We start from the raw sequence: 21,612 nt of genomic DNA, 5'->3' as shown, positions 1-21,612 counted from the left end.
ATTATATTTAGGCTAGCACCATGTGAAAGTTTGTGAACCCCTTACAGAATCTGTAAAAATGTGATTAATTCAAATAAGAGGGATATTACAAAATGCATGTTATTTGTTTTTATTTAGTACAGCCCTGAATGAGATATTTCACCTACATATAATTTACATATAGTCCACAAGGCAAAAAAAAAAAAAGAGAGAAGAAGCTGAGTTTATAAAAAGGACCATGAAACTCAATGCATTAAGAGCTGGGGGTGAATATTTTGAACAGGATGATGGTGTCCAAATTCGGTTTTGTTTAAATATATATTTTTTCAATTAGTACTACACTTCAGAAGTAACAGAAGATACTTATATGTTTAACTTACAATTTACCTTGGTCTTCAAATTCAATACGTTTTCAACCCCCGGCTCTTAATGTGTCATCAGTGAATGTTTGACCCTTTTCTAATGAGTCTCTCAATGGTCCTCAGTGTGAAAAGATGGACCTCAAAATCATACAGTCACTCTTGGAAATTGTTCAAATATGCAAACGATGCTAGAAAACCAAAGAATTTGCATTTTTCTGAAGAATGTTGGGCCGTTTAACTGCTCAGGACATACGGGACTCAAGAACCTTCACAAAACAAGTCATGGATCATTCAGGTAACAACACAGTATTAAGAATCAAGGGTACATAAACTTTTGAACATGGTTATTCTTATAAATGTTATAATTTTGTCTTGTTTATAAATTCTGGACAGCACTAAATAAAAAATAACAGGCATTTTGTATTATTGCTTTTTTATTTTGTTAAAATTATTAACATTTTCACAGATTCTGCAAGGGGTTCACAAACTTTCAAGCAGCACTGTATTTCTGCTGAGAGAGAGAGATTTCTGCTTTAAGATTATTATTTTGTACCATTCATTATAATCCCAGTGTTTGAACTTCATTGTTTTGGAATGTCTTGGAGAGCTTTGGATGCTGTGGAATAATAAGAGGGTAATGAGAATGAGGGAAGGGGAGGGCTATGAAACCGGTGGGCTGAACTGCAGAGGGGAGAATTGGCTCTCCAGTCTCTCTCCAGTCAGAGAAAAATTACCCCTACAATCCTCCACACGAGACTAAAGCGATGCGATAAATACTTCACCTTTGATATCTGGCCATATTGCATCAATATTGCAGGATTACACGGTCGAGACGTTTGGTCTGGAGTTTAAAGGTAAGAGAAACTCTTACCTTTTGTCCAACCTTTTAACTTTCTAAATGTAATGCGACAGGGATCTTAACCGTCAGTAAGTCTTAAGTTTTAGTATAAAAGTTCTTATAATAGACGGTTTTAAACGTTATTGTAATTTAACAGAATAGTTGAATTGTTATTACGACCTTTTCCGTCGCGATTTTGACATTGACTTTTGTAATGTCGTAGCCTACAAATTTGACAGTTGAAATTAGTATTCCCAGAATGTTATCGATCGAATATTTAATAAATAATTAACACGTAGGCTATTATTTAGCGCTATTATTCAGTTTTTCTGAGTTTAACTTTATTTATTTATTTATTTATTTTAAACAAAAAATAAATTATTAATTTGCTTTGCTTTAAATTTTCTTTTACATTAGCCTTAGTGTTCTATAGGCTATTACAGTATTTGAAAGGTTGCTATACGAGAGTTGCTATAGGCCTATAAGATACAATATAAAAACAGTTGAATCGTCTGTTTAATAGTTTAGATATATATTTATCAGTTGTGACATCACTTGGCATGTCTTCTAAATTCGACATCACTGAGATTCGTATTAACAAAATGACACCGAATAGACATTCGAATAGCTTTATAATTTAGCGGGATTATTTTGAATAATTTACCGCCTTTTCCCTGTGTTCTTCATGTACTAAAACTTTTCTACCAAACGTTTTCATATAGGCCTATATTCTTCTCTTTTAGGTAGAATTTTTTGTTTTTGTTTTTTTGTTGTTGAGATTTTACCTTTCTAATTGTTTTTTAGAGTGCTTTCAATAAAATATGTAACTGCTTGTCAGTGAAGCTGTGTCCATAACATCAAGAAATATATTATTTTATACTAATATCATGCCATTCACATGTTCTAATGTATTGCAATTTATTTCTTCTAGTGTTTTCATGATGCAGTTTTTGGATTTGTGGACCACATTCATCCTCTCTAAGGATTTTTACCTGACTTGAGAAAACCTTGCTTACATGACATCATACTGAGAGGAGAACTGGATACCCAGCTTCCCAAGTCCACCAGCACCCCTCTGTGGCCTGTGGCGGGTTGCACATTGGATTTAAAAGTACCAAGCCAGTGTGAACCATGGATGACCTAATCGCCAGACACTACAACTTCACTGGGAAATTTCGCAAGGTCGACAAGGACCCGGCCCTCAAAGCGGACTCTGTCGTGTTCATCATCGTGTGCTGCTTCATCATCCTAGAAAATGTTCTGGTTCTCCTCACCATTTGGAGGACCAAGAAATTCCACAAGCCCATGTACTACTTCATCGGGAACTTGGCCTTGTCAGACTTGCTGGCCGGGGTTGTGTACACGGCAAACATCTTGCTATCTGGAGCCAATACGTATAAGTTGACCCCAACACAGTGGTTCTTCAGGGAAGGGAGTATGTTTGTGGCCCTGGCCGCTTCGGTGTTTAGTCTCTTGGCCATTGCTATCGAGCGACACCTGACCATGCTGAAGATGAAGCTCCACAACAACGGCAAAACGTGCAGGGTCTTCATGCTTATCAGCACCGTGTGGTTCATCGCCGCCATCTTGGGCGGCTTACCCATCATGGGATGGAACTGCATCGATAGCATGAACAACTGCTCCACAGTTTTGCCGCTCTACCACAAGACCTACATCCTCTTCTGCACCACCGTATTTAGTGTCATCCTCATGGCCATCGTCATCCTGTACGCCCGCATCTACGCCCTGGTCCGCACGCGGAGTCGCAAGCTGGTCTTCCGCAAGGTCTCCAACGGCCGCGGCAGCAACAAGAGTTCAGAGAAGTCCATGGCCCTCCTGAAGACCGTCATCATCGTGTTGAGCTGCTTCATAGCGTGCTGGGCGCCGCTCTTCATCCTGCTCCTGCTGGACGTGGCCTGTCAGATCCAATCTTGCCCTATCCTCTACAAGGCAGAGTGGTTCCTAGCTCTGGCCGTGCTCAACTCCGCCATGAACCCTCTGATCTACACCCTGACCAGCAACGAGATGCGCCGGGCCTTCATCAAGATGCTCAACTGCGCCGTCTGCTGCCAACCGGCGGGCAAGTTCTCCAGGCCCATCATGGGCGCCGAGTTCAGCAGGAGCAAGTCGGACAACTCCTCCCACCCCAATAAGGACGAGCCCGAATACTCGCCCAGGGAAACCATAGTGTCTTCTGGGAATATCACCTCTTCTTCTTAAAGGGACTATCTTCTACATTTCCATCTCAATCCATAGCAAGTGTTCGTCTGAATGAGTGTGTTCGGTCTTCGGCGTCCTTGTCGTCGTAGCGGAGTGTACTGGGAGAAACCGGTGGAAGTCTCGGCTTGTGCTTACATTTAAGACAGACCGCCTGTTGAAACTTTTCCGCAACTTAGGGAAGCACTTAACCAACTGTTATTCCGTGTTTTTTTTTTTTATCCCAGTCAAATGGAATCCTGTAGACAAGCACTTTTCGGGGAATTTCTCCTTGAGAACCAACATAGGCATTACTGACTCTGTCTAAAATGGATTGACGTGAAACATACTAGCTTGTTATGGTTGTTTGTACTACATTTTTGGAATTAAATTGAAGAAATGCAGTCGAGAGGTACTTGTGTTTCTTCGAGTTAACACTACGGTATTAGGATGTTATTTCGCCCCGATCCAGAATGTATTTTGTATATGTATTTGTTTTTCTTCACCTTTCAACAAATAAACTGTTGTTGTAGAAGAGTGTGCATGTACATTAGCTGTCAATATTAATTTATCTTGAAACAGTTCCAATAAATTTGAAACGTGGAGGGATGGAACTAAGTATTGTGTTTATTAATTGTAAATATATTTTATTATTCTTCTTTGATAGTCTGCAGTGTATTATAGCTTGTGCACAATGATCTGCTCTACCGCCCGGTTTTATCTTTGCTGGGTTGCATGGCTCAACTCTAAGAAAATTAATTCAGAGAATTTAAGATTAACGTCTGTGAATGTTCTGATGGCATGCCACAATACAACAAAATTCCAGCTGGTTTATCAATGTACGGGCTTCTATTTATCCATATGTTCCTCATACATACAATCAAAATCATGAGCCAGTTTTGTCCTCCGTTCACTGTTGCACATTGTAACATCTAGCCTGTGTTTTTTGTTCTGTTAGTTGTTAATAAATATTGTTGCTGAAAAAGAAATCATAGTTGTGATTCATATTTTTATGTAAGTTACATTTTTATGTGTTGTTTAGTATTTAGAATTTGTTCCAAAAGTTTGAGATCATGCATAACTTAATGTAAACCTGGAAATAAAGAAAACTTATTGGACAAAAAGGTCAGGTGTTCTTCCATTGAAGGCGAAAATGCTCTTTGCATCATTCTCAAGTATTTCTGGAGAACATTTGACACAAAACCATCAGATGCTACTGATATTAAAGGGATAGTTCACCCAAAAATGAAAATTCTGATGAAAATGAGTCATCATTTACTCACCCTCAAGTTGTTCCAAATTCTTCTGCCGAACACTTAAGAAGATATTTTGAAGAATGTTGGTAACCAAACAGCTGATGGTCTCTTTTGACTTCTATGGTATGGAGAAAAAAAGGTAATTGGGGATCAATTGTTTGGTTACCCATATTCTGCAAAATATCTTCTTAAGTGTTCAACTTCTTAAGGCGTGGAATAACATGAGGGTAAATTCTGAGAACATTTTTTTGGTGAACTATCACTTTAAGGCAGACATATCCTACTGAATCCCTGAACATACAGATTTAAAAAAAAAAAAATAATTTTTTTTTACACTAATTATTTAAAATGAAACTCAAATTGTTATGATGATCATATAATTTGTAATTAAAAATAAATGTATCATTAATGATTTAGAAAAAAAGCATTTTCATAAGTGGTGGCTATTAGACTTTTTGACACCATAGTAGCTAGCTGTAAATATAATTTTAATTAAATATAATTAAGTAAATACACTTCAATTATAAGACAATTTAATAACTCATAAATGATTGTAAATTATTAATTTACAGTGGCAAAATATAGTATATTCACATATATGAGCAAAGTGCGCCACCTACTGTATACCTTGTGAAATGGCTTTTTCATAGCGTCATAACTTTAAAGATTTTCATAAATTATATTTCGTTCGAATATTAATCATAAACGCTTATCATGTTCACATTTACACTTTAAATGCAAAATAACACTTAAATAGGTGATATCATATCACATTTTTATGACACTTCTAGTTTTAAGATGGTTACAGCTACTGCAAAAAAATAGCTTATTTATATTAATATTCTGGATATTTAGCCTGCAAGAATAAGCATTCAGATCATTTATTGTTTGACCTTAGAAGTATATTTTCCTTTATATATTCATACAGCCTGTTTTAATCAAAAATATCAAAAAAATCAAACATTATGAATAAACTAGGCTATAGCCTACCATTTAGCTTTTTTTAAAAAAAAAAATTACGCATTTCCCCCCTAAATAATAATAATTATACTTAGTATTATTCTAGTAATACCCAACAAATAAAATTCAACCGACTAAAAATGAAAACGTATGTTTAATTTCTGCCTATCACTTGTAATTTCATTACTGAGGAAGAACATTTAGATGAAACTCTCAAAATGTATATAATAGAATTTAGAAATTACAGAAATTATTGTGTCAGGTTAAATAGATGGAAACAAAGATGGTGATATAACACACCATCGAAATGATGAAAACATTTCTACAGCGAACCAAAGCATTACTTTGACAAAGAACAATATAATTCAATATTGCAATGACTTTATGGTTGAACACAATAGGCCTAGCCTACAAATCACGAATGGTAAAATATAAAAAAAAATGAATAGGCTATACATTATGTAAAGAGTTTATTTTACTTAAGATTACACATGTATAATTTTTTTCCTTTTTCTTTTTCATGGGTTCAATGAGTTCAGTTTTATTGATGTCATGGAATGGGCCTGCACTGCTCTGCAACAAGAGTTTCTTTACATTTGTGTAATGTATTCATCAAATGCAGCATTTTACTGTTTATAACAGCATACAGTATTTCAGTAAGTAAATATCTCTTCGTTTGTATCTTTATACTCCCTCACACATACAATAGAGGGACAAACTGTCACCAAAAAATGCAACCAAACTCTTTACCCACTTTCACGGCGATGGTAAAGTAAAGGCATCATGGGAGCATGAGTTCTTTTCGCTGAGTTTCACTATTGCTTTTTGCTATGGCTGCGAAGCGACAGAACTACAGTTCCCAGAATGCCATTTTCTGTACATTGGCTCATGTTATACATGGGGGAATAAGAGAGCGGCGGAGGAACCGAAAGCGACAGCAGAATCCCTGGCGATAAGTATAGCGATAAATAGCGATCGTAAAATGTGGGGAATTCAATGCCAAATCCCTCAAAACAGGGTGTCGTAAAAGGAAACTCGGATTTTGGTATTGTATTTTTTAAATATAAATTTGGCGTGGACCGGGGTAAGGCACCTCCCTGCCTTCTCTGCACCGGGGTGTGTGCGTGTTTTTCGGGTAGGCTTCATCTCATCACCGCGCTGCAGTGTCTTACTGGAACCGAACTGAGGTGCCACGCCGCCGGTTACAGCTGCCCTGCGCCGTCGCCCGATACTATGTCAAAAACAGAGAGAGACAAAGTAACACTGCGAACCAATCCTACTGACCTATGCAATGAAAAAATGGCAACTTTGCTCTCCAACAGCTGTGGTTTGTAGCCATAAAGAAGTGCAATTGTGCCGAAAAATATAGCGGAGAGATTTTTGTGCCTGGTATTAAAAAGGTGAGGTAAAAAATGCATCTCACTGTAAATGTAACTTTCTTTTAAAAAGAAAAGAAAAAGAGGTCACTTTACATTATAACGTTACAGTCAATGCTACTGTGTAATTACATAGATACAGAATATTACTAATAAAAATATATGTATGGTGTTTGTGAAACCGCTGGTAATTGAGGTTGTTATCATTGCTGCTGTTGACCCATACATGTAGTTATCCATCATTCAGAATTGTAATACAAGTTTTTAAACATGGAAAGTGTTACAAATACATCTGATCAATTGTTAAAGATTATGTTAAATTTCTTTCCATTGACTGATACCTTGCAAAAGTTGAATTTTGCAAGTGGAATTTTGGATTTGCACTGCAAATTGTTAAAGGAGCAAAATTAATGTACAGTTATATGACTTTACAGGAAGTGGAAAGGGGAAATGTACCTACAAGTCATCTTCTACCACCTCGAGTATGTGTCTTGAATATATGTGCTTTGCAGTTCTGAACGGAAATGCCATTCACATTTGTTTCAGCTAAACTTTTTCTGTGTCCAAAATCCCGTACTATAATTCATTAATAATTGTGTAGGCTCATCAACATTCTTGGTACCTATAGCTCTTACACAGGAAAAGAGACACCTGGCTAACCAGTTTTATTTCTCACCTTTTTGACAGCCCCTCAGTTTCATAAGACTTATGAGACCGAAATGTGGCCTCTGGCTGAACACCTCAGTCTCCGCTAGATGCAATCTGTCAATTTTGGGTAGTTTTCACCTACTGTTTTATAAAAACTACAGATAGTCCCGCCCTAAACTCACACCACATACAGACACTGTTTGATCGAATCAACCTTCAAATGGTTAACTTTTAGTTTTCTCTGTATATAAAGCTGGAATAGGAGAAAGTACATTCTTACAGATCACCTTTAGCATAGTTTCCTAATAATGCAGATGGTTAAGTCTGGGGGTTAAGTCTGGGATGTTGTAATGGAGTTTATTGCACATCCAACTGTAATATTCTTGTCCAGTCTCCTAACTGTTTCTTTCTCCTTTTTTTTGTATGCAGCTTTGAAAAGCAACGCAATAGGCAGCCCGCATGGAACGAGCAGGAAGCATTCAACTTGATATTCCAGACTTCAGCAACTCCGTCCTGTCGCACCTGAACCAGTTGCGAATACAGGGACGTCTGTGTGACATTGTTGTCAATGTTCAGGGCCACAGTTTTCGTGCCCACAAGGTGGTCCTCGCTGCCAGCTCCCCTTACTTTAGGGACCACATGTCGCTGAGCGAGATGAGCACCGTGTCCATATCAGTGATACGCAACCCAACCGTGTTTGAGCAGCTCCTTTCCTTTTGCTACACAGGACGCTTGTGCTTGCAGCTTGCCGATATCATCAGCTACCTGACGGCTGCCAGCTTCCTCCAAATGCAGCACATCATTGATCGCTGCACCCAGATTTTAGAGGGAATCCACTTTAAAATCAGTCTATCGGATGTGGAGGAGGAGCTTGGGAATGGGGCCCACAGGACCACCAATCAAACTATTGAGTCAGGAAGAGTCGGGGCAGCGCTAGGTGGATCCCGCTCGCTAAGTCCAAGACACACCAGCTCCCGCTTGATCAACTCTGGGGTGATTAACATCCGTGATGTGAGGGAAGTCCGAGAGATCAGTCCCCCTGATGAGTCCATGAGCCCCCAGATAGTGGAGCACAGCGGCATTGGCTCAGAGGAGGTGGGATCTGGGAAAGAGCCCATTCTTCGTATTAACCGAGCTGGGCAATGGTATGTTGAGACGGGAACTGAGGTAGAGAGAGGTGGAGAGGAGAATGTGCGGATGGTGGACGGGTTTCGGATTAAGACCGAAAGAATGGAGGAGTGGATGGGGGCGGAGACCCAGGCATCGGCGGAAGAGGGCAGTGGGGCCGAAGAGGGGCCGACAGTGATGATTGACACCTCAGGACGCAGCACACTGGTGCAGGAAGGAGGAAGAGGCGGGAAAGGTTCTCAGCCATCCAGTAGCTTCAGTGAAACCGAGAGGTGTGTAAAAACTTGGAAGTTTGAAAGGAAATTAAACGTTTTGTTTTTGTATCCCATTGCACACTGAAATATGGCATATATGGGGTTACAAACATTGTTTCATGTTGGTAACCTCAATACCCCAATAACCAGTTCTAGTCTGTCAACAAGTGTGCTGTAAAAGATTGAGCCCATACTGTGGTTTTCTTCCAGGTTTAGTCCAACAGGAAGTGTTGTGGTAATGGCTGATCGCCAGAGAGCCAAGAGTGAGTCCCCAGGAAGAGTTGACGATCAGAGACTCCCCACCTCACAGGTAGGGCAACCTAAATTAAAGACTTGATCAAGACTTGACCTTTACACTTACTTAGTTTCAAATTAATATAACTGAAGCACAACTTCCCAAGCAAATAAGAAACTGTAGATTGCTTACATTTGCATAATGCTCAGAACAGGTGGTGTGCCTAAGTTAGGAACAATTCAAAGTGCATTTCAATTTGATATCAAATTGGAAACTGTGGATCATGAAACCAAACAATAACCTCTCACCTGTCCCCTACAGGGAGAGGAACAAGCTGTGTTTGACATGGGGGGATACGAGGAGTATCTTCGAGAACAGGTAGGTGACAGATGGTTCCGCTACAACCCCCGTCTCACCTGCATTTACTGCTGCAAGTCCTTTAACCAGAAGGGCAGCCTAGATCGTCACATGCGCCTACACATGGGCATTACCCCCTTTGTCTGTCGAATCTGCGGGAAGAAGTACACCCGCAAGGACCAACTCGAGTACCACATCCGTAAGCACACAGGAAACAAACCCTTCCATTGCCACGTATGTGGCAAGAGCTTCCCGTTCCAGGCTATTCTCAACCAGCACTTCCGCAAGAACCATCCCGGCTGTGCTCCACAGGAGGTGTCCCACAGTGCCTCACCCGAGACCACCACGGTCACCTCCCGTGGAGGCCAGAACGAAGACGAGTCGCCCTCCCAAGAGGAAGTGGAGGGCAATGGTGGAGGTGCCGGCTCGTCCTTCGGAGAAGGGGTCCAACCTTCAGTATCCACCACTGGGCCCGACTGAAATGCTTCAAAAGGAAAACATTGCAAGTTTAGGGAGACAAAGGACAGTTGGGTCCAACAAGACCATTTCTCGAGAGATCGCTCTGTCCCTTGTCTCCCACCATCCATCCACACTGAAATTGCAAGTTGGAAGGAGTTGAGCTGCTCTCAGCTGCTGTCAACAAGGAATGGATTAAAAAGGGAGAGTCTTCTGCGTCCTACTTGGGCGAAGATCCTCTGTTTTTTTTGTGATAAAGATGCAAAGAACAGTTCGCTAGGAATAGTATTCTCTAGGGATTTATAAATGGTATTTCCGCTTTAAACCGCATCTACCTTCACCATACAAACTGAACAGAACGTCAATATATGAAGACAAGCCACACTCCAACAACCTCACACACCACTGGATGCAGTGATTTTGTTTTTGTTTTTTTGGGTTTCTAGTCTTTCTGTCTTTTATATGTTACGTTTTTTTTATATTTTTGTACTACTTCAAATCTTTCAGGATAAACAAAAAGAGAAGCTCTAGCTACGATTAGGTCGAATTGCGTTGAAATTGCCAAACTTCTCTGTGCCAGAAGATGAGTTTTAAAATGAAAGGACATCGTAGTCCTTTGCTACTTTGCCTTGAGACAATCTTGATGAAATTTATCTGGGGCTAGACATTGCGCTCCCCAACCATGGCAAGCTTAGGAAAACGGGTTCAGTTTTTTATTAGGGACCCTCAGGTCTGACCTAACATCAGATTCTTGATTTATTTTTTCGTTTTGTGTTAAGTGCCGATCCGGCCTGCCATAAAATCCGAAATGCATTTCTCACGCTCAACGCAAGGACATTGTAGTCATAGAACTCTGGGTTTATAACAAGAAACATTCAGATCATATTATTTTACTGTTAAATGTTGGTGGTAATACTGTGATATAGGCACGCTGGTGAAAAGATGATGGTAGAGTATAGCATGTTACATATGTATTTATTCACGTTTTAATTCCCGTTAAGGCCTTCATACATCTCCGAGCTCAACAACTCAGCTGCTGAATGTTGACGATACAGTGATATAAAACAGGAAATTCTTCAACCTCAGATAAGCTACAATAGACCGCTCAGTTACCTCTCTCTCACATCACTACGCAATACCGATCTGTCGCACGCAGATGCGTGGATGCACTCGGCCGATTTTTATGTTCGGTGTTTTTTTCTTTCCATACTTTTAAACTGCTTTTATGCCGCTCATTGAGATTGACAAGTCTTGTTTTACTGGTCTGACGATATTTTGTTTGAGCAGGGGGAAGGGTCTCTAAGAGGGTGTGAACTTCTTCCTTTTTTGTGTCAAGTCTTGCAGGCTTTGTTGTCGATGCCGTTTAGGAAAACGGAAACCGTATGTCTGTGATGACAGGGAAACGTTGAAATGCCACGGAATGACTTTGAGTGTAAGATTTCCCTTCATCTGATGAAGGCACTTTAACCTTGGGGTCAAGTGCCTTTACACTTGGCTTATGAACAGATGTTTCCAGCTGGTGCTATGATGAATTTACTGAAGTGTTCAGTAACCAAAGGAACTGAAATTTATTGTGGAAGTTCTAAACCCTTGAGATTTGGAGGGAAAAAGAGATTACATCAGGCACTTATAGAAAGGGTGGGGGTGTTTTTTTGTTTTGTTTTTAGAATATTTGTATATCTATATACATGTCACTTATGCATATTTAGACATTTATACTTGTAATAACTATACAGAGGCAGTTTCTAGAGCGATCAACAAAAGCAAAGGTGTTTTAAGCGAAAGTAAAGCTGTTATCATTTTTATAAGGCTGTGAATCACACTTGGTGTGACTGATTTTTTTTAGGAAAGGTTTGATGCATATTATAAAAATCAGCTACTGATATTTCCAATAGGGATTTTGTGCACCTCACTTCATATCATTTCTTCTACCGTTACTCACATCTGTGAACACAGGTCAGCAGGTAAACACTTCTTACAAATATCAGGAACTCACTGTTTACTTTTTGTGTTTACCTTTTTGGGTTGTACAAGCCAATTTTCTTACTTGGAATTCTAGCTCTGGGTAACTTGGGTCAGCAAAAAGAAAAAACAACAACAAAAAACGACATACATATGACATTTCCTCTCAGTGTAAATACCCATGCCTCTGAAACAGTGGCAGTGAATTACAATCCTGAAACTGTATAATTTCACAGTTGTTGTACAGTGCAGAACCCAGGTAAAGAGCATGTTGATATTGCTTTTATTTGTCACAATGCAACCTCATGATAATAGAAAAGGGCAAATGATTTTGTCTGTAAACAACATACTCATAATCTAATATGTTACAATATATCAAGAAAATAAGTTCTTTTTTTATGGCCTTTAAGTTTAAATTTAGATTTGGGGCATGGGTCTGTTTTGTGTATGCCAATCATATAAGGGTGATAGTGTTTTAAATTATCTCTATGTGAATTAATTGCAATTTAATAAGGGATCTATATATGTAATCAGTCATTCCAATTATCGTACTGCGCATTTTAGCAGTTTAAATTTAATCAAATTAATTTGAGTTTTAGGGCTAATGATAACTTTCAGCATGTTTTCCCTTTGTTGACCTTAAACATTAATGGTTGACAAACCTGCCTGTTTGTTTTTCATTTTAAACAATATTATTCATTCAAATATTATGTGTTTGGCTTCTGTATTTGTTTTTCAAGCTTTAAATAACATGACAGATGATAGACGTGTTGCTACATTGTATATATTAGGCTGTAATATTTAATGTTTCTGTATGACAATACATCTACTGCAGTTTATTGGTATTGACTGAACAAGTCATTTCTTACCAAATTATGTCTAATCCTAACACAGTGTTACTGAATGTGTGGAGCTACATTTGAAGCAATATTTCACCCTGTTTTCAAAATTGCCAAGTTGCTTTAAGATAAAATGGTGCAAAATTAAAGCACACCATAACATCGTATAAAACGATGACCAATCGATTCCAACAAGAAAAAAAGAATCATTCTGAACTGAGCAATTATGCATATTGGCAAATGTGGTCAAATTTGTTTCATCAAGGACATTTACCTTATAGTTTTTATTTGGTTAGTTTTTCATGGTCTGGCTTGTGAAAAGCGATACAGTGCATGTCTCTACTTAGTTTTTTTGGGAAGACCGAATGACAACACTGAGCCATATTTACGGAGTTTGTTCAGTCTTGTGGCAAGTCCCTCTGGAGCAAATATTTTGGAAGTGGACACTTCGATGCAAATATCCTACATATATATTTCAACACTTAGACTGTCTGAATAAGCAAGCAAATGTGATGCATTGTCAAAAAGTTGTCAGTTGTTTTCTTACCTCAAAAGAGTCTTTGTACAAGGAAACAAGACATTGTTTTTCTACTGACCCTCAGTAGAATTAGTTTATTTGCATGTTGTCTGTCTTTTGTAACGGCCAAACATAGACATTTCTAAATTTGCACCAAGAGAAGCCAAAATGTTGACATATACGATTCGTCTTGCTATATTGTTTTATCTTGCAAAAAGCAATATAGTCTTTCCATGTGTCTTATATGTTAATCACTTTAATTTAAATCATACTTCAGAAAATATTTTATTTTACATAACCATGAGATTAAACAAAATATAAGTATAGGTATTTTATTCATGAAAAAAAGTCAAATTCCAAAACATGAGCATTATTATCTTAAAAGTCAATTTCTTTAATTTTATTAGCAAACAAATATATTTATTGAAATAGTAAATATGTTTAAAAGTCTAAAAATTATATTCATATGCGCTAAGGGTATAATTGCTTATTTGAAATTAATCAGAGTTTATGATTTGAGACTTTTCACATTTAAAAAGGTACAGGAATCAAAAAAGATTAATCATTATTAATGTGAATGCCATTTTCACACTAACCACTATGTTTTTTTTTTTCCTCACTGGCAGTGTGTCAAGTCCATTCTCTAAATAGAAATAAAGCACTTTAAGTGTAACTGTGAAGGATTTTTGATTATGTTCTTTAAATGTATAATTATGTAAGCCCAGATTGTGTGATACTGCTAAACCCAAATTTCTAAAATGAAAAAATAAACCTGTTTTATCCTTATCTTGTGTCTGTACATATTATTTATTTCTTTTTCAAATCTTCTTCGCACATCTTGCTCCTTGATGTCTGAGATCCCCCCCCCCCCCCCCACTGCTCGAGTGGTGGACTGACAAAAACAACTTGTTACAAATTGAATGCTCATTATTAAGCAATAAGGCCAGAAACAAGGCAGCCTTGTCAAGTTAAAAATTAGCCACAAGGATAATCAATAACCGACTTTAGCCCGTCCTGTCAAATCCATATCCAATCCATATTAGCTGCTCCCACAAGGATTTGCGACTCGTCCGGTGAAGAGCAAGGCGTTGATACTGGACTCACGGATCAGCAGAAGGAAGGGCCGGTCCGCAACAAAATAATCCCGGAAGATGTTTAAGGAACGTCCGGAAGCCACTACCGCCGTAGCGGCAGCGGCCTCACTACCTTCCTCATTCACCTGAAGAATTTGAAAATCAGGCCGTTGATTAAGAAACTGTGTAAACTTTCTTGCAACTTTCTTATGCTAATCATAAAAACATGGTTCTTGATTTTACAAAAATTACTGAATGCATTTTACCTCAAGGAAGGCCTTATGGTAGGCGTCAGAGATGTACAAGTTGGGCCCATCACCGACAACCATCCCTAGTGCAACATGTCATGGGACAATATTATTGTGCAGTCATTAACTCAAATACACTGCTCATAAAAATTAAGAGAACACAATCATCACAGTATAACACCAGGGGTGCTTCTCTTTTCTTATTTGTGAATCCTCATCCTCGTTCCTCGCCTTGCGGTGCGATTAGAGAATAGAAATGTCCTTCACGAAAGCTAACTTTGATCGGCTCCCGGGTCACTGGCTGGAGGATGGAGGAGCACCCCAAATCAATTAAACATCAGGGATATCAATCTGTCCAATTAGGAAGCATAAGTGGCTGTGAATCAGTTTCACTCATGTTGGTACAAATGAAAGTGACAACAGGTGCACTGGAAAGGCAACAGCAAGACAACCCCCAAAAGGGAATGATTTTGTAGGTGGAGGCCATAGACAGTTGTTCTCTCCTTGTTCTTCCTGACTGATTTCTCTTTAGTTTTGTGCTTTGTTAGAGTCCTTGTCACTGTCTGTAGCATGAGGTAGTACCTACAACCCAGTCAGGTAGCATGGGCAGTTCTGCTTCTCCAGAATGGTACATTTATACATGCCATTGCAAAGAGGTTTGGTGTGTCTTCCAGCACATTTTCAAGAGCATGGAGGAGATACTGGGGAGACAGGCCATTGCACAAGGAGACCTGCACAGGGACAACAACCTAGTAGTGTGAGCGGTATTTGCTCCAAGGAGGAACAGGAGGAGCACTACCAGAGCCCTAAAAATGACCTTCAGCAGGCTAGTGCTGTGCATATTTCTGACCAAACTGTCAGAAGGAGACTTCATGAGGGTGGTGGCATGAGGGCCCGACGTCCTCACTGGCATGTGATGCCGTGGGGAGCGTAATGCTGCATCCAGCATGACCAGTTTAGCGTGGGTCAGTAATGGTCAGGGGAGGAATTTCTTTGGAGGGACCTCCATGTGCTAACCAACGGTCCCCTTACTGCTGTTTGATATTTGGGATGAAATCCTCAAAAACATTGTCAGACATGCTAGTGCAGTGGGCCCTGCGTTCCTCCTGGTGCATGTTAATGCCTGGCCTCATGTGGCTAGAGTGTGTAGGCAGTCTTTAGATGACAAGGCATTAATACCATTGACTGGACCTCATGTTCCACAGACCTGAATCCAATTGAGAACCCCTGGGACATTACAGGTCCTTCTAAAAAAATTAGCATATTGTTAAAGTTAATTATTTTCCATAATGTAATGATAAAAATTAAACTTTCATATATTTTAGATTCATTGCACACCAACTGAAATATTTCAGGTCTTTTATTGTTTTAATACTGATGATTTTGGCATACAGCTCATGCAAACCCGGAATTCCTGTCTCAAAAAATTTGCATATCATGAAAAGGTTCTCTAAACGAGCTATTAACCTAATCATCTAAATCAACTAATTAACTCTAAACACCTGCAAAAGATTCCTGAGGCTTTAAAAAACTCCCAGCCTGGTTCATTACTCAAAACCACAATCATGGGTAAGACTGCCGACCTGACTGCGGTCCAGAAGGCCATCATTGACACCCTCAAGCGAGAGGGTAAGACACAGAAAGACATTTCTGAACAAATAGGCTGTTCCCAGAGTGCTGTATCAAGGCACCTCAGTGGGAAGTCTGTGGGAAGGAAAAAGTGTGGCAAAAAACGCTGCACAATGAGAAGAGGTGACCAGACCCTGAAGAAGATTGTGGAGAAGGACCGATTCCAGACCTTGGGGGACCTGCGGAAGCAGTGGACTGAGTCTGGAGTAGAAACATCCAGAGCCACCGTGCACAGGCGTGTGCAGGAAATGGGCTACAGGTGCCGCATTCCCCAGGTCAAGCCACTTTTGGGTTACAGAGAATTTGCTTTCGGATGAAAGCAAATTTTGCATGTCATTCAGAAATCAAGGTGCCAGAGTCTGGAGGAAGACTGGGGAGAAGGAAATCCCAAAAGTCCAGTGTCAAGTACCCACAGTCAGTGATGGTCTGGGGTGCCATGTCAGCTGCTGGTGTTGGTCCACTGTGTTTTATCAAGGGCAGGGTCAATGCAGCTAGCCATTAGGAGATTTTGGAGCACTTCATGCTTCCATCTGCTGAAAAGCTTTATGGAGATGAAGATTTGTTTTTTCAGCACGACCTGGCACCTGCTCACAGTGCCAAAACCACTGGTAAATGGTTTGCTGACCATGGCATTACTGTGCTCAATTGGCCTGCCAACTCTCCTGACCTGAACCCCATAGAGAATCTGTGGGATATTGTGAAGAGAAAGTTCAGAGACGCAAGACCCAACACTCTGGATGAGCTTAAGGCCGCTATCGAAGCATCCTGGGCCTCCATAACACCTCAGCAGTGCCACAGGCTGATCGCCTCCATGCTGCGCCGCATTGAAGCAGTAATTTCTGCAAAAGGATTCCCGACCAAGTATTGAGTGCATAACTGAACATAATTATTTGAAGGTTGACTTTTTTGTATTAAAAATACTTTTCTTTTATTGGTCGGATGAAATATGCTAATTTTCGGAAACATGAATTTTGGGTTTTCATGAGCTGTATGCCAAAATCATCAGTATTAAAACAATAAAAGACCTGAAATATTTCAGTTGGTGTGCAATGAATCTAAAATATATGAAAGTTTCTTTTTTATCATTACATTAGGAAAAATAATTAACTTTATCACAATATGCTAATTTTTTGAGAAGGACCTGTATTTATTGGAGCATCTGAATCCACCAAGTAGCACCACACTGTCCAGGAGCTCACAGATGCCCTGATACAGGTCTGGGAAGAGATACCCCAGGACACCATCCGCTATCTCATCAGGAGAATGCCCAGACGTTGTCTTGAGAGCGTACAGGCATGTGGCTGCCATACAAAATCCTGACTTACATTATGAACTGCAGTAATGAACTTCTTGTAATTTGGATCAGATGGATTTTACATTAATTTTTGGTATGATTTTGAATCCAGTGTGTTGATGATTTTGGTTTCTATTGACTGTTGTCACAATTTTGTTTTAAATTATAGAATGTATATAAATAAAGATTTTAAAAATGATTATTCATTCAAATATTAAGATCCAATGTGTGATTTAAGTGTCCCCTTAATTTTTTTGAGCAGTGTAGTTCGCCTTGACAATGACATTCCTGTTATTTTCCTAAATTCATATGTCTTTGTCCAAAAGAAAAATTAATATGATGTCTTTGTCCAACACAAAAGTTCATAGTAATAACACAAAGATCCCTAAAGAAACCATAAGAATAGTCTCTATGACTAGTCCTCTACATTCCTAGTCTTTTAAGTTCTACAGAAAGAAGAAAGTCATACAAGTTTGGAATTATATGATGAAAGAAGGGATATGTTTGGGTGAACTAGCCCTAAACAATAGCAACAAGTTTTGAATGTCTTACCTGGTAGACTGGCATTTACTGGACTAAAAAGATCTTTAAGGCCCATTTTTGTCAGCTGCTCTTTGAGGCTGAAGCTGTCCTCGATTCGGAAACGAGGAACCTGCACTGAAACTGTGGTCTCTTTCATGGCATGTAACCAGCCAACAAGTTTACTGAGGTTCATGTTTGCCACCACCTTATTTGGATGCAGTTATATTATGTAAGACTTCAGAAGAAAATCTTAAGGAAAACATTTTGTTTATTGATTATAACTGACTTACTTCCGACAGAGTTGCACCATCAGTAGGTAATATGAGAACCATTGTGATGTCACCAGCATTGTAGGGCAATTCAAGGATCTTCACTTTGTCAGCAGCGATTTTGGCGTAATGGAATTTCTTCTCTTGGTACATCATGGAGACTGGACACTTGTGCGTCTCGCTAACGTGAAAGTCTAACTTAACAACATTTTGCTTATCAAACTTTTGTTTCCATTGTGCCTGGAACAAATAAAACAACAATTTGTAACAGAGTTCACAAGGAGGACCATATCATGCTTGACTTGGAAGCGGTGCTGTGCAGACCGATCAGTGTATGACATCAAAGTATTGCTAGAGCAATTCGAAAGCATACAATGCTGTATTTATGGTCATTACGACATGACATGAACACATCATAAACTCTGCTGGAAGGTGGCCCTGCAGATGCAGGTTTGGTTACTACTGTCATAAGTGGAAAAATTGCATCTTTATAAGTACCTCTCTACATCCTCACTTACTTTGAAGTAGATTGCATTAACCAAGACTAATATGGTGTTGGAGTCTATCGAACCATCAGGCAGGGTGTCTTTAATTCGGTTCTCCGTCTTGTTGGCAATCCATTCATTTATCACCAGCCTCGAAAGATCTGGTTTCTCCTAGAAGGCGAAACTTGAAAGATTATTATAAGGTCATGGATCAGATACATAAGGAACTTATGGAAATGTAACCTTAAAATTGAGAGGCATCAACTTGGCTCCGTAGACCATCTCGCTGATGTGCTGGAAGGACTCGTTAAAAAGTGTAGATTTGTCTCCAAACAAACGGTTTGCAGAGATCAGCTCCGTCGTCTCATGCTTTTTGCGGTATAGTCGACAGTTTAGCTTGGCGAAGAAGTAGTGAACCTGGTCAGATGTCTTCTCTTTTATCGAATTGAACCTAAACACCTACATGTTAAGGATAGAGAAGTTGTTGACCTGCTTGAGCGAATTATGTTTATTTGAAGTTACAATTACTTGACCTTACTTTCATGAGCTGCTCCAGTGTGGTGTTACAGGCCCCTAGCTTCGTCATGGCAAACGCTGTTGAGATACTAAGTGGCGACAGAAAGATGTTTTCTTCGTTGGACTTTCCCTCAGCAAGCTGCTTGAAAAACGAGAGGGCGAAGAGGCTGTTGGCTTTGGACAGTTCCCACACTCGAGGGTTGGTGCCAACTGGGATCTTCTCAGGTTCTTTGGTTGGTTGTGGCTCAGGATCCGGGTTGCGGTATATGCACATTGGCTCCAATAGGTCTTTGGGCTTTGTGTTGCAGATATCTTTGGTTGCCTGGACTGAACAGAAGCCAAGTACCCACAAAGCCAACGTACATGCCAATTTCATCCTGCCTAAAGTGGAATGGGAAACCAGCCCAGGAAAAGTAGTTCATTGCAAGTTCCGGTGGTCAGTCAAGTTATTGTTGCAAATTCTGAAGAGATTTTTCTGTATTTCAATAAAATCTGTATTGAAAGAGTTAAAGGTTTTTCCATTTTCCTGTTAATTTACTCACTGCTTGTCATCCAAGATGTTCATGTCTTTCTTTCTTCAGTCGAAAAGAAATTCAAGTTTTGAGGAAAACATTCCCAGATTTTTGAACTTTAACCGGGAACAACTGTTTGAAAGTCCAAATTGCATTTCAATGCAGCTTGAAAGGCTCTACACAACAGCCAAGGAATAAGGGTCTTATCTTGCAAAACAATTGGTCATTTTCTAAAAATAAAAAAAAATGTTTACACCTTTTAACCACAAATGCTCATCTTACACTAGCTCTGCAATGTACGCGTTACCTACGCATTACCTACGTAGTCATGTTGGAAAGGTCACACGTGATGTAGGCGAAAGTACCCAGTGTTTACAAAATAAACGTGCAAAGACTAAGGCCCTGTCCCAAATGGGACACTTTATATGCACTTTCGGTCTTGTGGACTTACAATGGCTGCCGTGTACACATGTCAATTAAGTCCATGAGAGCATAGGGCAGGGGTGTCCAATCCTGCTCCTGGAGGGCCATTGTCATGCAGAGTTAAGCTCCAACCCCAATTAAACACTTGAACCAGCTAATGCTAGGCATACTAGAAACTTTCAGGGAGGTGTGTTGAGGCAAGTTTTAGTTAAAACTGCAGGACAGAGGTCCTTCAGGACCGGATTTGGACATCCCTGCTGTAGGGTGTCCCATTTGTCATTTAAGGATTCAGAAGGGTGCTCACGAGCACCCCGTTTGCGGTCGATGTGCCCTTGATGTGAATTCTTACTGAATTCAAATCTGGTGGATAACAGTCAAAGTGGCTTTACGTCACAAAAGTGCAGACTTGTAGGAAGGACTTTTACAAAAAAAAAAAAAGGGTTGGAGGAGAAACTTAAGATGGAGATTTTTGCCCTGCTTTCGACGTTACACGAGACCTTTCCAATGTAATTGATGCGTGATGCGTGAAGTCGTGGACATGCATTGCAGAGCTAGTGCAAAAAAACCCATATAATTTTTTTTTGTTAGAAAATGGCCGATCGTTTCACTAGAGAAGAACCTTATTCCTCGGCTGGGTTCTTGTAGAGCCTTGAAACTGCAATGTGGACCCTCAACCCATTGAAGTCCACTCTATTGAAAAGAAATCTTGGAATGTTTTCCTCAAAAAGTTGAATATCTTTTCGACCGAATAAAGAAAGACATGAACATTTTGGATGACACAGGGGTGAGAAAATGATCAGGAAATTCTGGAGTGAACTAATCCTTTAACAGCTTGCACATTAAAATCCACAATAAGCTGAGAAATAAAACCATTTTAAGTTTATTTAGCATAGCAAACCTAATTGCATCAATTTTGTACTTTATTAATAATACACTGCACAAATTAAGGTTTATTCGGAATAAAATTTTACTACCAATGGCTGATTTACTAATGAAGCTATAAAGATCACTTTATACTTGGATCGTGTCTGAGGTGAAAAGTTTGAATTGCCACAACACTTTTACAACTGTTCCAACAAAACTGCTCTTGGATTTATGAATCTTTCCACTTACCTGATGTTGTAAAGACCGCTTTCTAAAGACCAGTATTTAGGTGCTACGTTGTGCTAAAGTAAGCAGCAAAGTGAAGCAAAATACTGCTCTCTGGACAGGTCAGTGCCCTTAAGAGTAGCTACTGGAGTGACTAAAGAGATGAAAATGTACACAGGACAACCTTTG

The 21,612-nt window shown here is 39.5% G+C and overlaps 3 protein-coding genes across 6 annotated transcripts; 2 read left to right on the top strand and 1 right to left on the bottom strand.

Annotated features, from left to right (window-relative positions):
• Nucleotides 1-1,037: 1,037 nt before the first annotated feature.
• Nucleotides 1,038-4,364, top strand: s1pr1 (sphingosine-1-phosphate receptor 1). The gene is made up of 2 exons (XM_067415790.1): nucleotides 1,038-1,195; nucleotides 2,111-4,364. The coding sequence occupies exon 2, from the start codon at nucleotides 2,311-2,313 to the stop codon at nucleotides 3,397-3,399; it is 1,089 nt and encodes a 362-aa protein (XP_067271891.1). The 5' UTR covers nucleotides 1,038-1,195; nucleotides 2,111-2,310; the 3' UTR covers nucleotides 3,400-4,364.
• A 2,123-nt stretch (nucleotides 4,365-6,487) lies between these two features.
• On the top strand, nucleotides 6,488-12,996 carry zbtb37 (zinc finger and BTB domain containing 37). Of its 2 annotated transcripts, none has more exons than XM_067415785.1 (4): nucleotides 6,488-6,991; nucleotides 8,045-9,015; nucleotides 9,208-9,307; nucleotides 9,554-12,996. In XM_067415785.1, exons 2-4 carry the CDS (start codon nucleotides 8,075-8,077, stop codon nucleotides 10,067-10,069), a joined length of 1,557 nt encoding a protein of 518 aa, XP_067271886.1. In that variant the 5' UTR covers nucleotides 6,488-6,991; nucleotides 8,045-8,074; the 3' UTR covers nucleotides 10,070-12,996. The 2 variants fall into 2 exon arrangements, with proteins under 2 accessions (XP_067271886.1, XP_067271887.1); XM_067415786.1 differs by lacking the exon at nucleotides 6,488-6,991 and adding an exon at nucleotides 7,178-7,449.
• Nucleotides 12,997-13,426: 430 nt separating this feature from the next.
• Nucleotides 13,427-21,583, bottom strand: serpinc1 (serpin peptidase inhibitor, clade C (antithrombin), member 1). Of its 3 annotated transcripts, none has more exons than XM_067415788.1 (8): nucleotides 21,448-21,583; nucleotides 19,422-19,780; nucleotides 19,127-19,342; nucleotides 18,917-19,054; nucleotides 18,420-18,638; nucleotides 18,160-18,334; nucleotides 14,703-14,767; nucleotides 13,427-14,582 (listed from the first exon to the last, which is right to left on the bottom strand). In XM_067415788.1, the coding sequence occupies exons 2-8, from the start codon at nucleotides 19,773-19,775 to the stop codon at nucleotides 14,403-14,405; spliced, it is 1,347 nt and encodes a 448-aa protein (XP_067271889.1). In that variant the 5' UTR covers nucleotides 19,776-19,780; nucleotides 21,448-21,583; the 3' UTR covers nucleotides 13,427-14,402. The 3 variants fall into 3 exon arrangements, with proteins under 3 accessions (XP_067271889.1, XP_067271890.1, XP_067271888.1); XM_067415789.1 differs by having other exon boundaries at nucleotides 19,422-19,776; nucleotides 21,448-21,577; XM_067415787.1 differs by lacking the exon at nucleotides 21,448-21,583 and adding an exon at nucleotides 19,942-19,979 and having other exon boundaries at nucleotides 19,422-19,776.
• Nucleotides 21,584-21,612: the final 29 nt, after the last annotated feature.

Source organism: Pseudorasbora parva, chromosome 14 (assembly GCF_024679245.1).
Source record: "Pseudorasbora parva isolate DD20220531a chromosome 14, ASM2467924v1, whole genome shotgun sequence".
In the NCBI taxonomy this organism is placed as follows: domain Eukaryota; kingdom Metazoa; phylum Chordata; class Actinopteri; order Cypriniformes; family Gobionidae; genus Pseudorasbora; species Pseudorasbora parva.
This window is presented reverse-complemented; position numbering and strand designations above follow the sequence as displayed.

Excerpts from the sequence above, each read along its gene's own strand:
- s1pr1 (XM_067415790.1), top strand. The coding sequence starts at position 2,311 with ATGGATGACCTAATCGCCAGACACTACAACTTCACTGGGAAATTTCGC.
- zbtb37 (XM_067415785.1), top strand. The coding sequence starts at position 8,075 with ATGGAACGAGCAGGAAGCATTCAACTTGATATTCCAGACTTCAGCAAC. Across the intron at positions 9,016-9,207 it reads AGCTTCAGTGAAACCGAGAG|GTTTAGTCCAACAGGAAGTG; the intron begins GTGTGTAAAAAC and ends GTTTTCTTCCAG. Across the intron at positions 9,308-9,553 it reads AGAGACTCCCCACCTCACAG|GGAGAGGAACAAGCTGTGTT; the intron begins GTAGGGCAACCT and ends TGTCCCCTACAG.
- serpinc1 (XM_067415787.1), bottom strand. The coding sequence starts at position 19,964 with ATGAACATCTTGGATGACAAGCA. Across the intron at positions 18,639-18,916 it reads TTAATGCAATCTACTTCAAA|GCACAATGGAAACAAAAGTT; the intron begins GTAAGTGAGGAT and ends TATTTGTTCCAG. Across the intron at positions 18,335-18,419 it reads ATGGTGCAACTCTGTCGGAA|GTGGTGGCAAACATGAACCT; the intron begins GTAAGTCAGTTA and ends CATCCAAATAAG.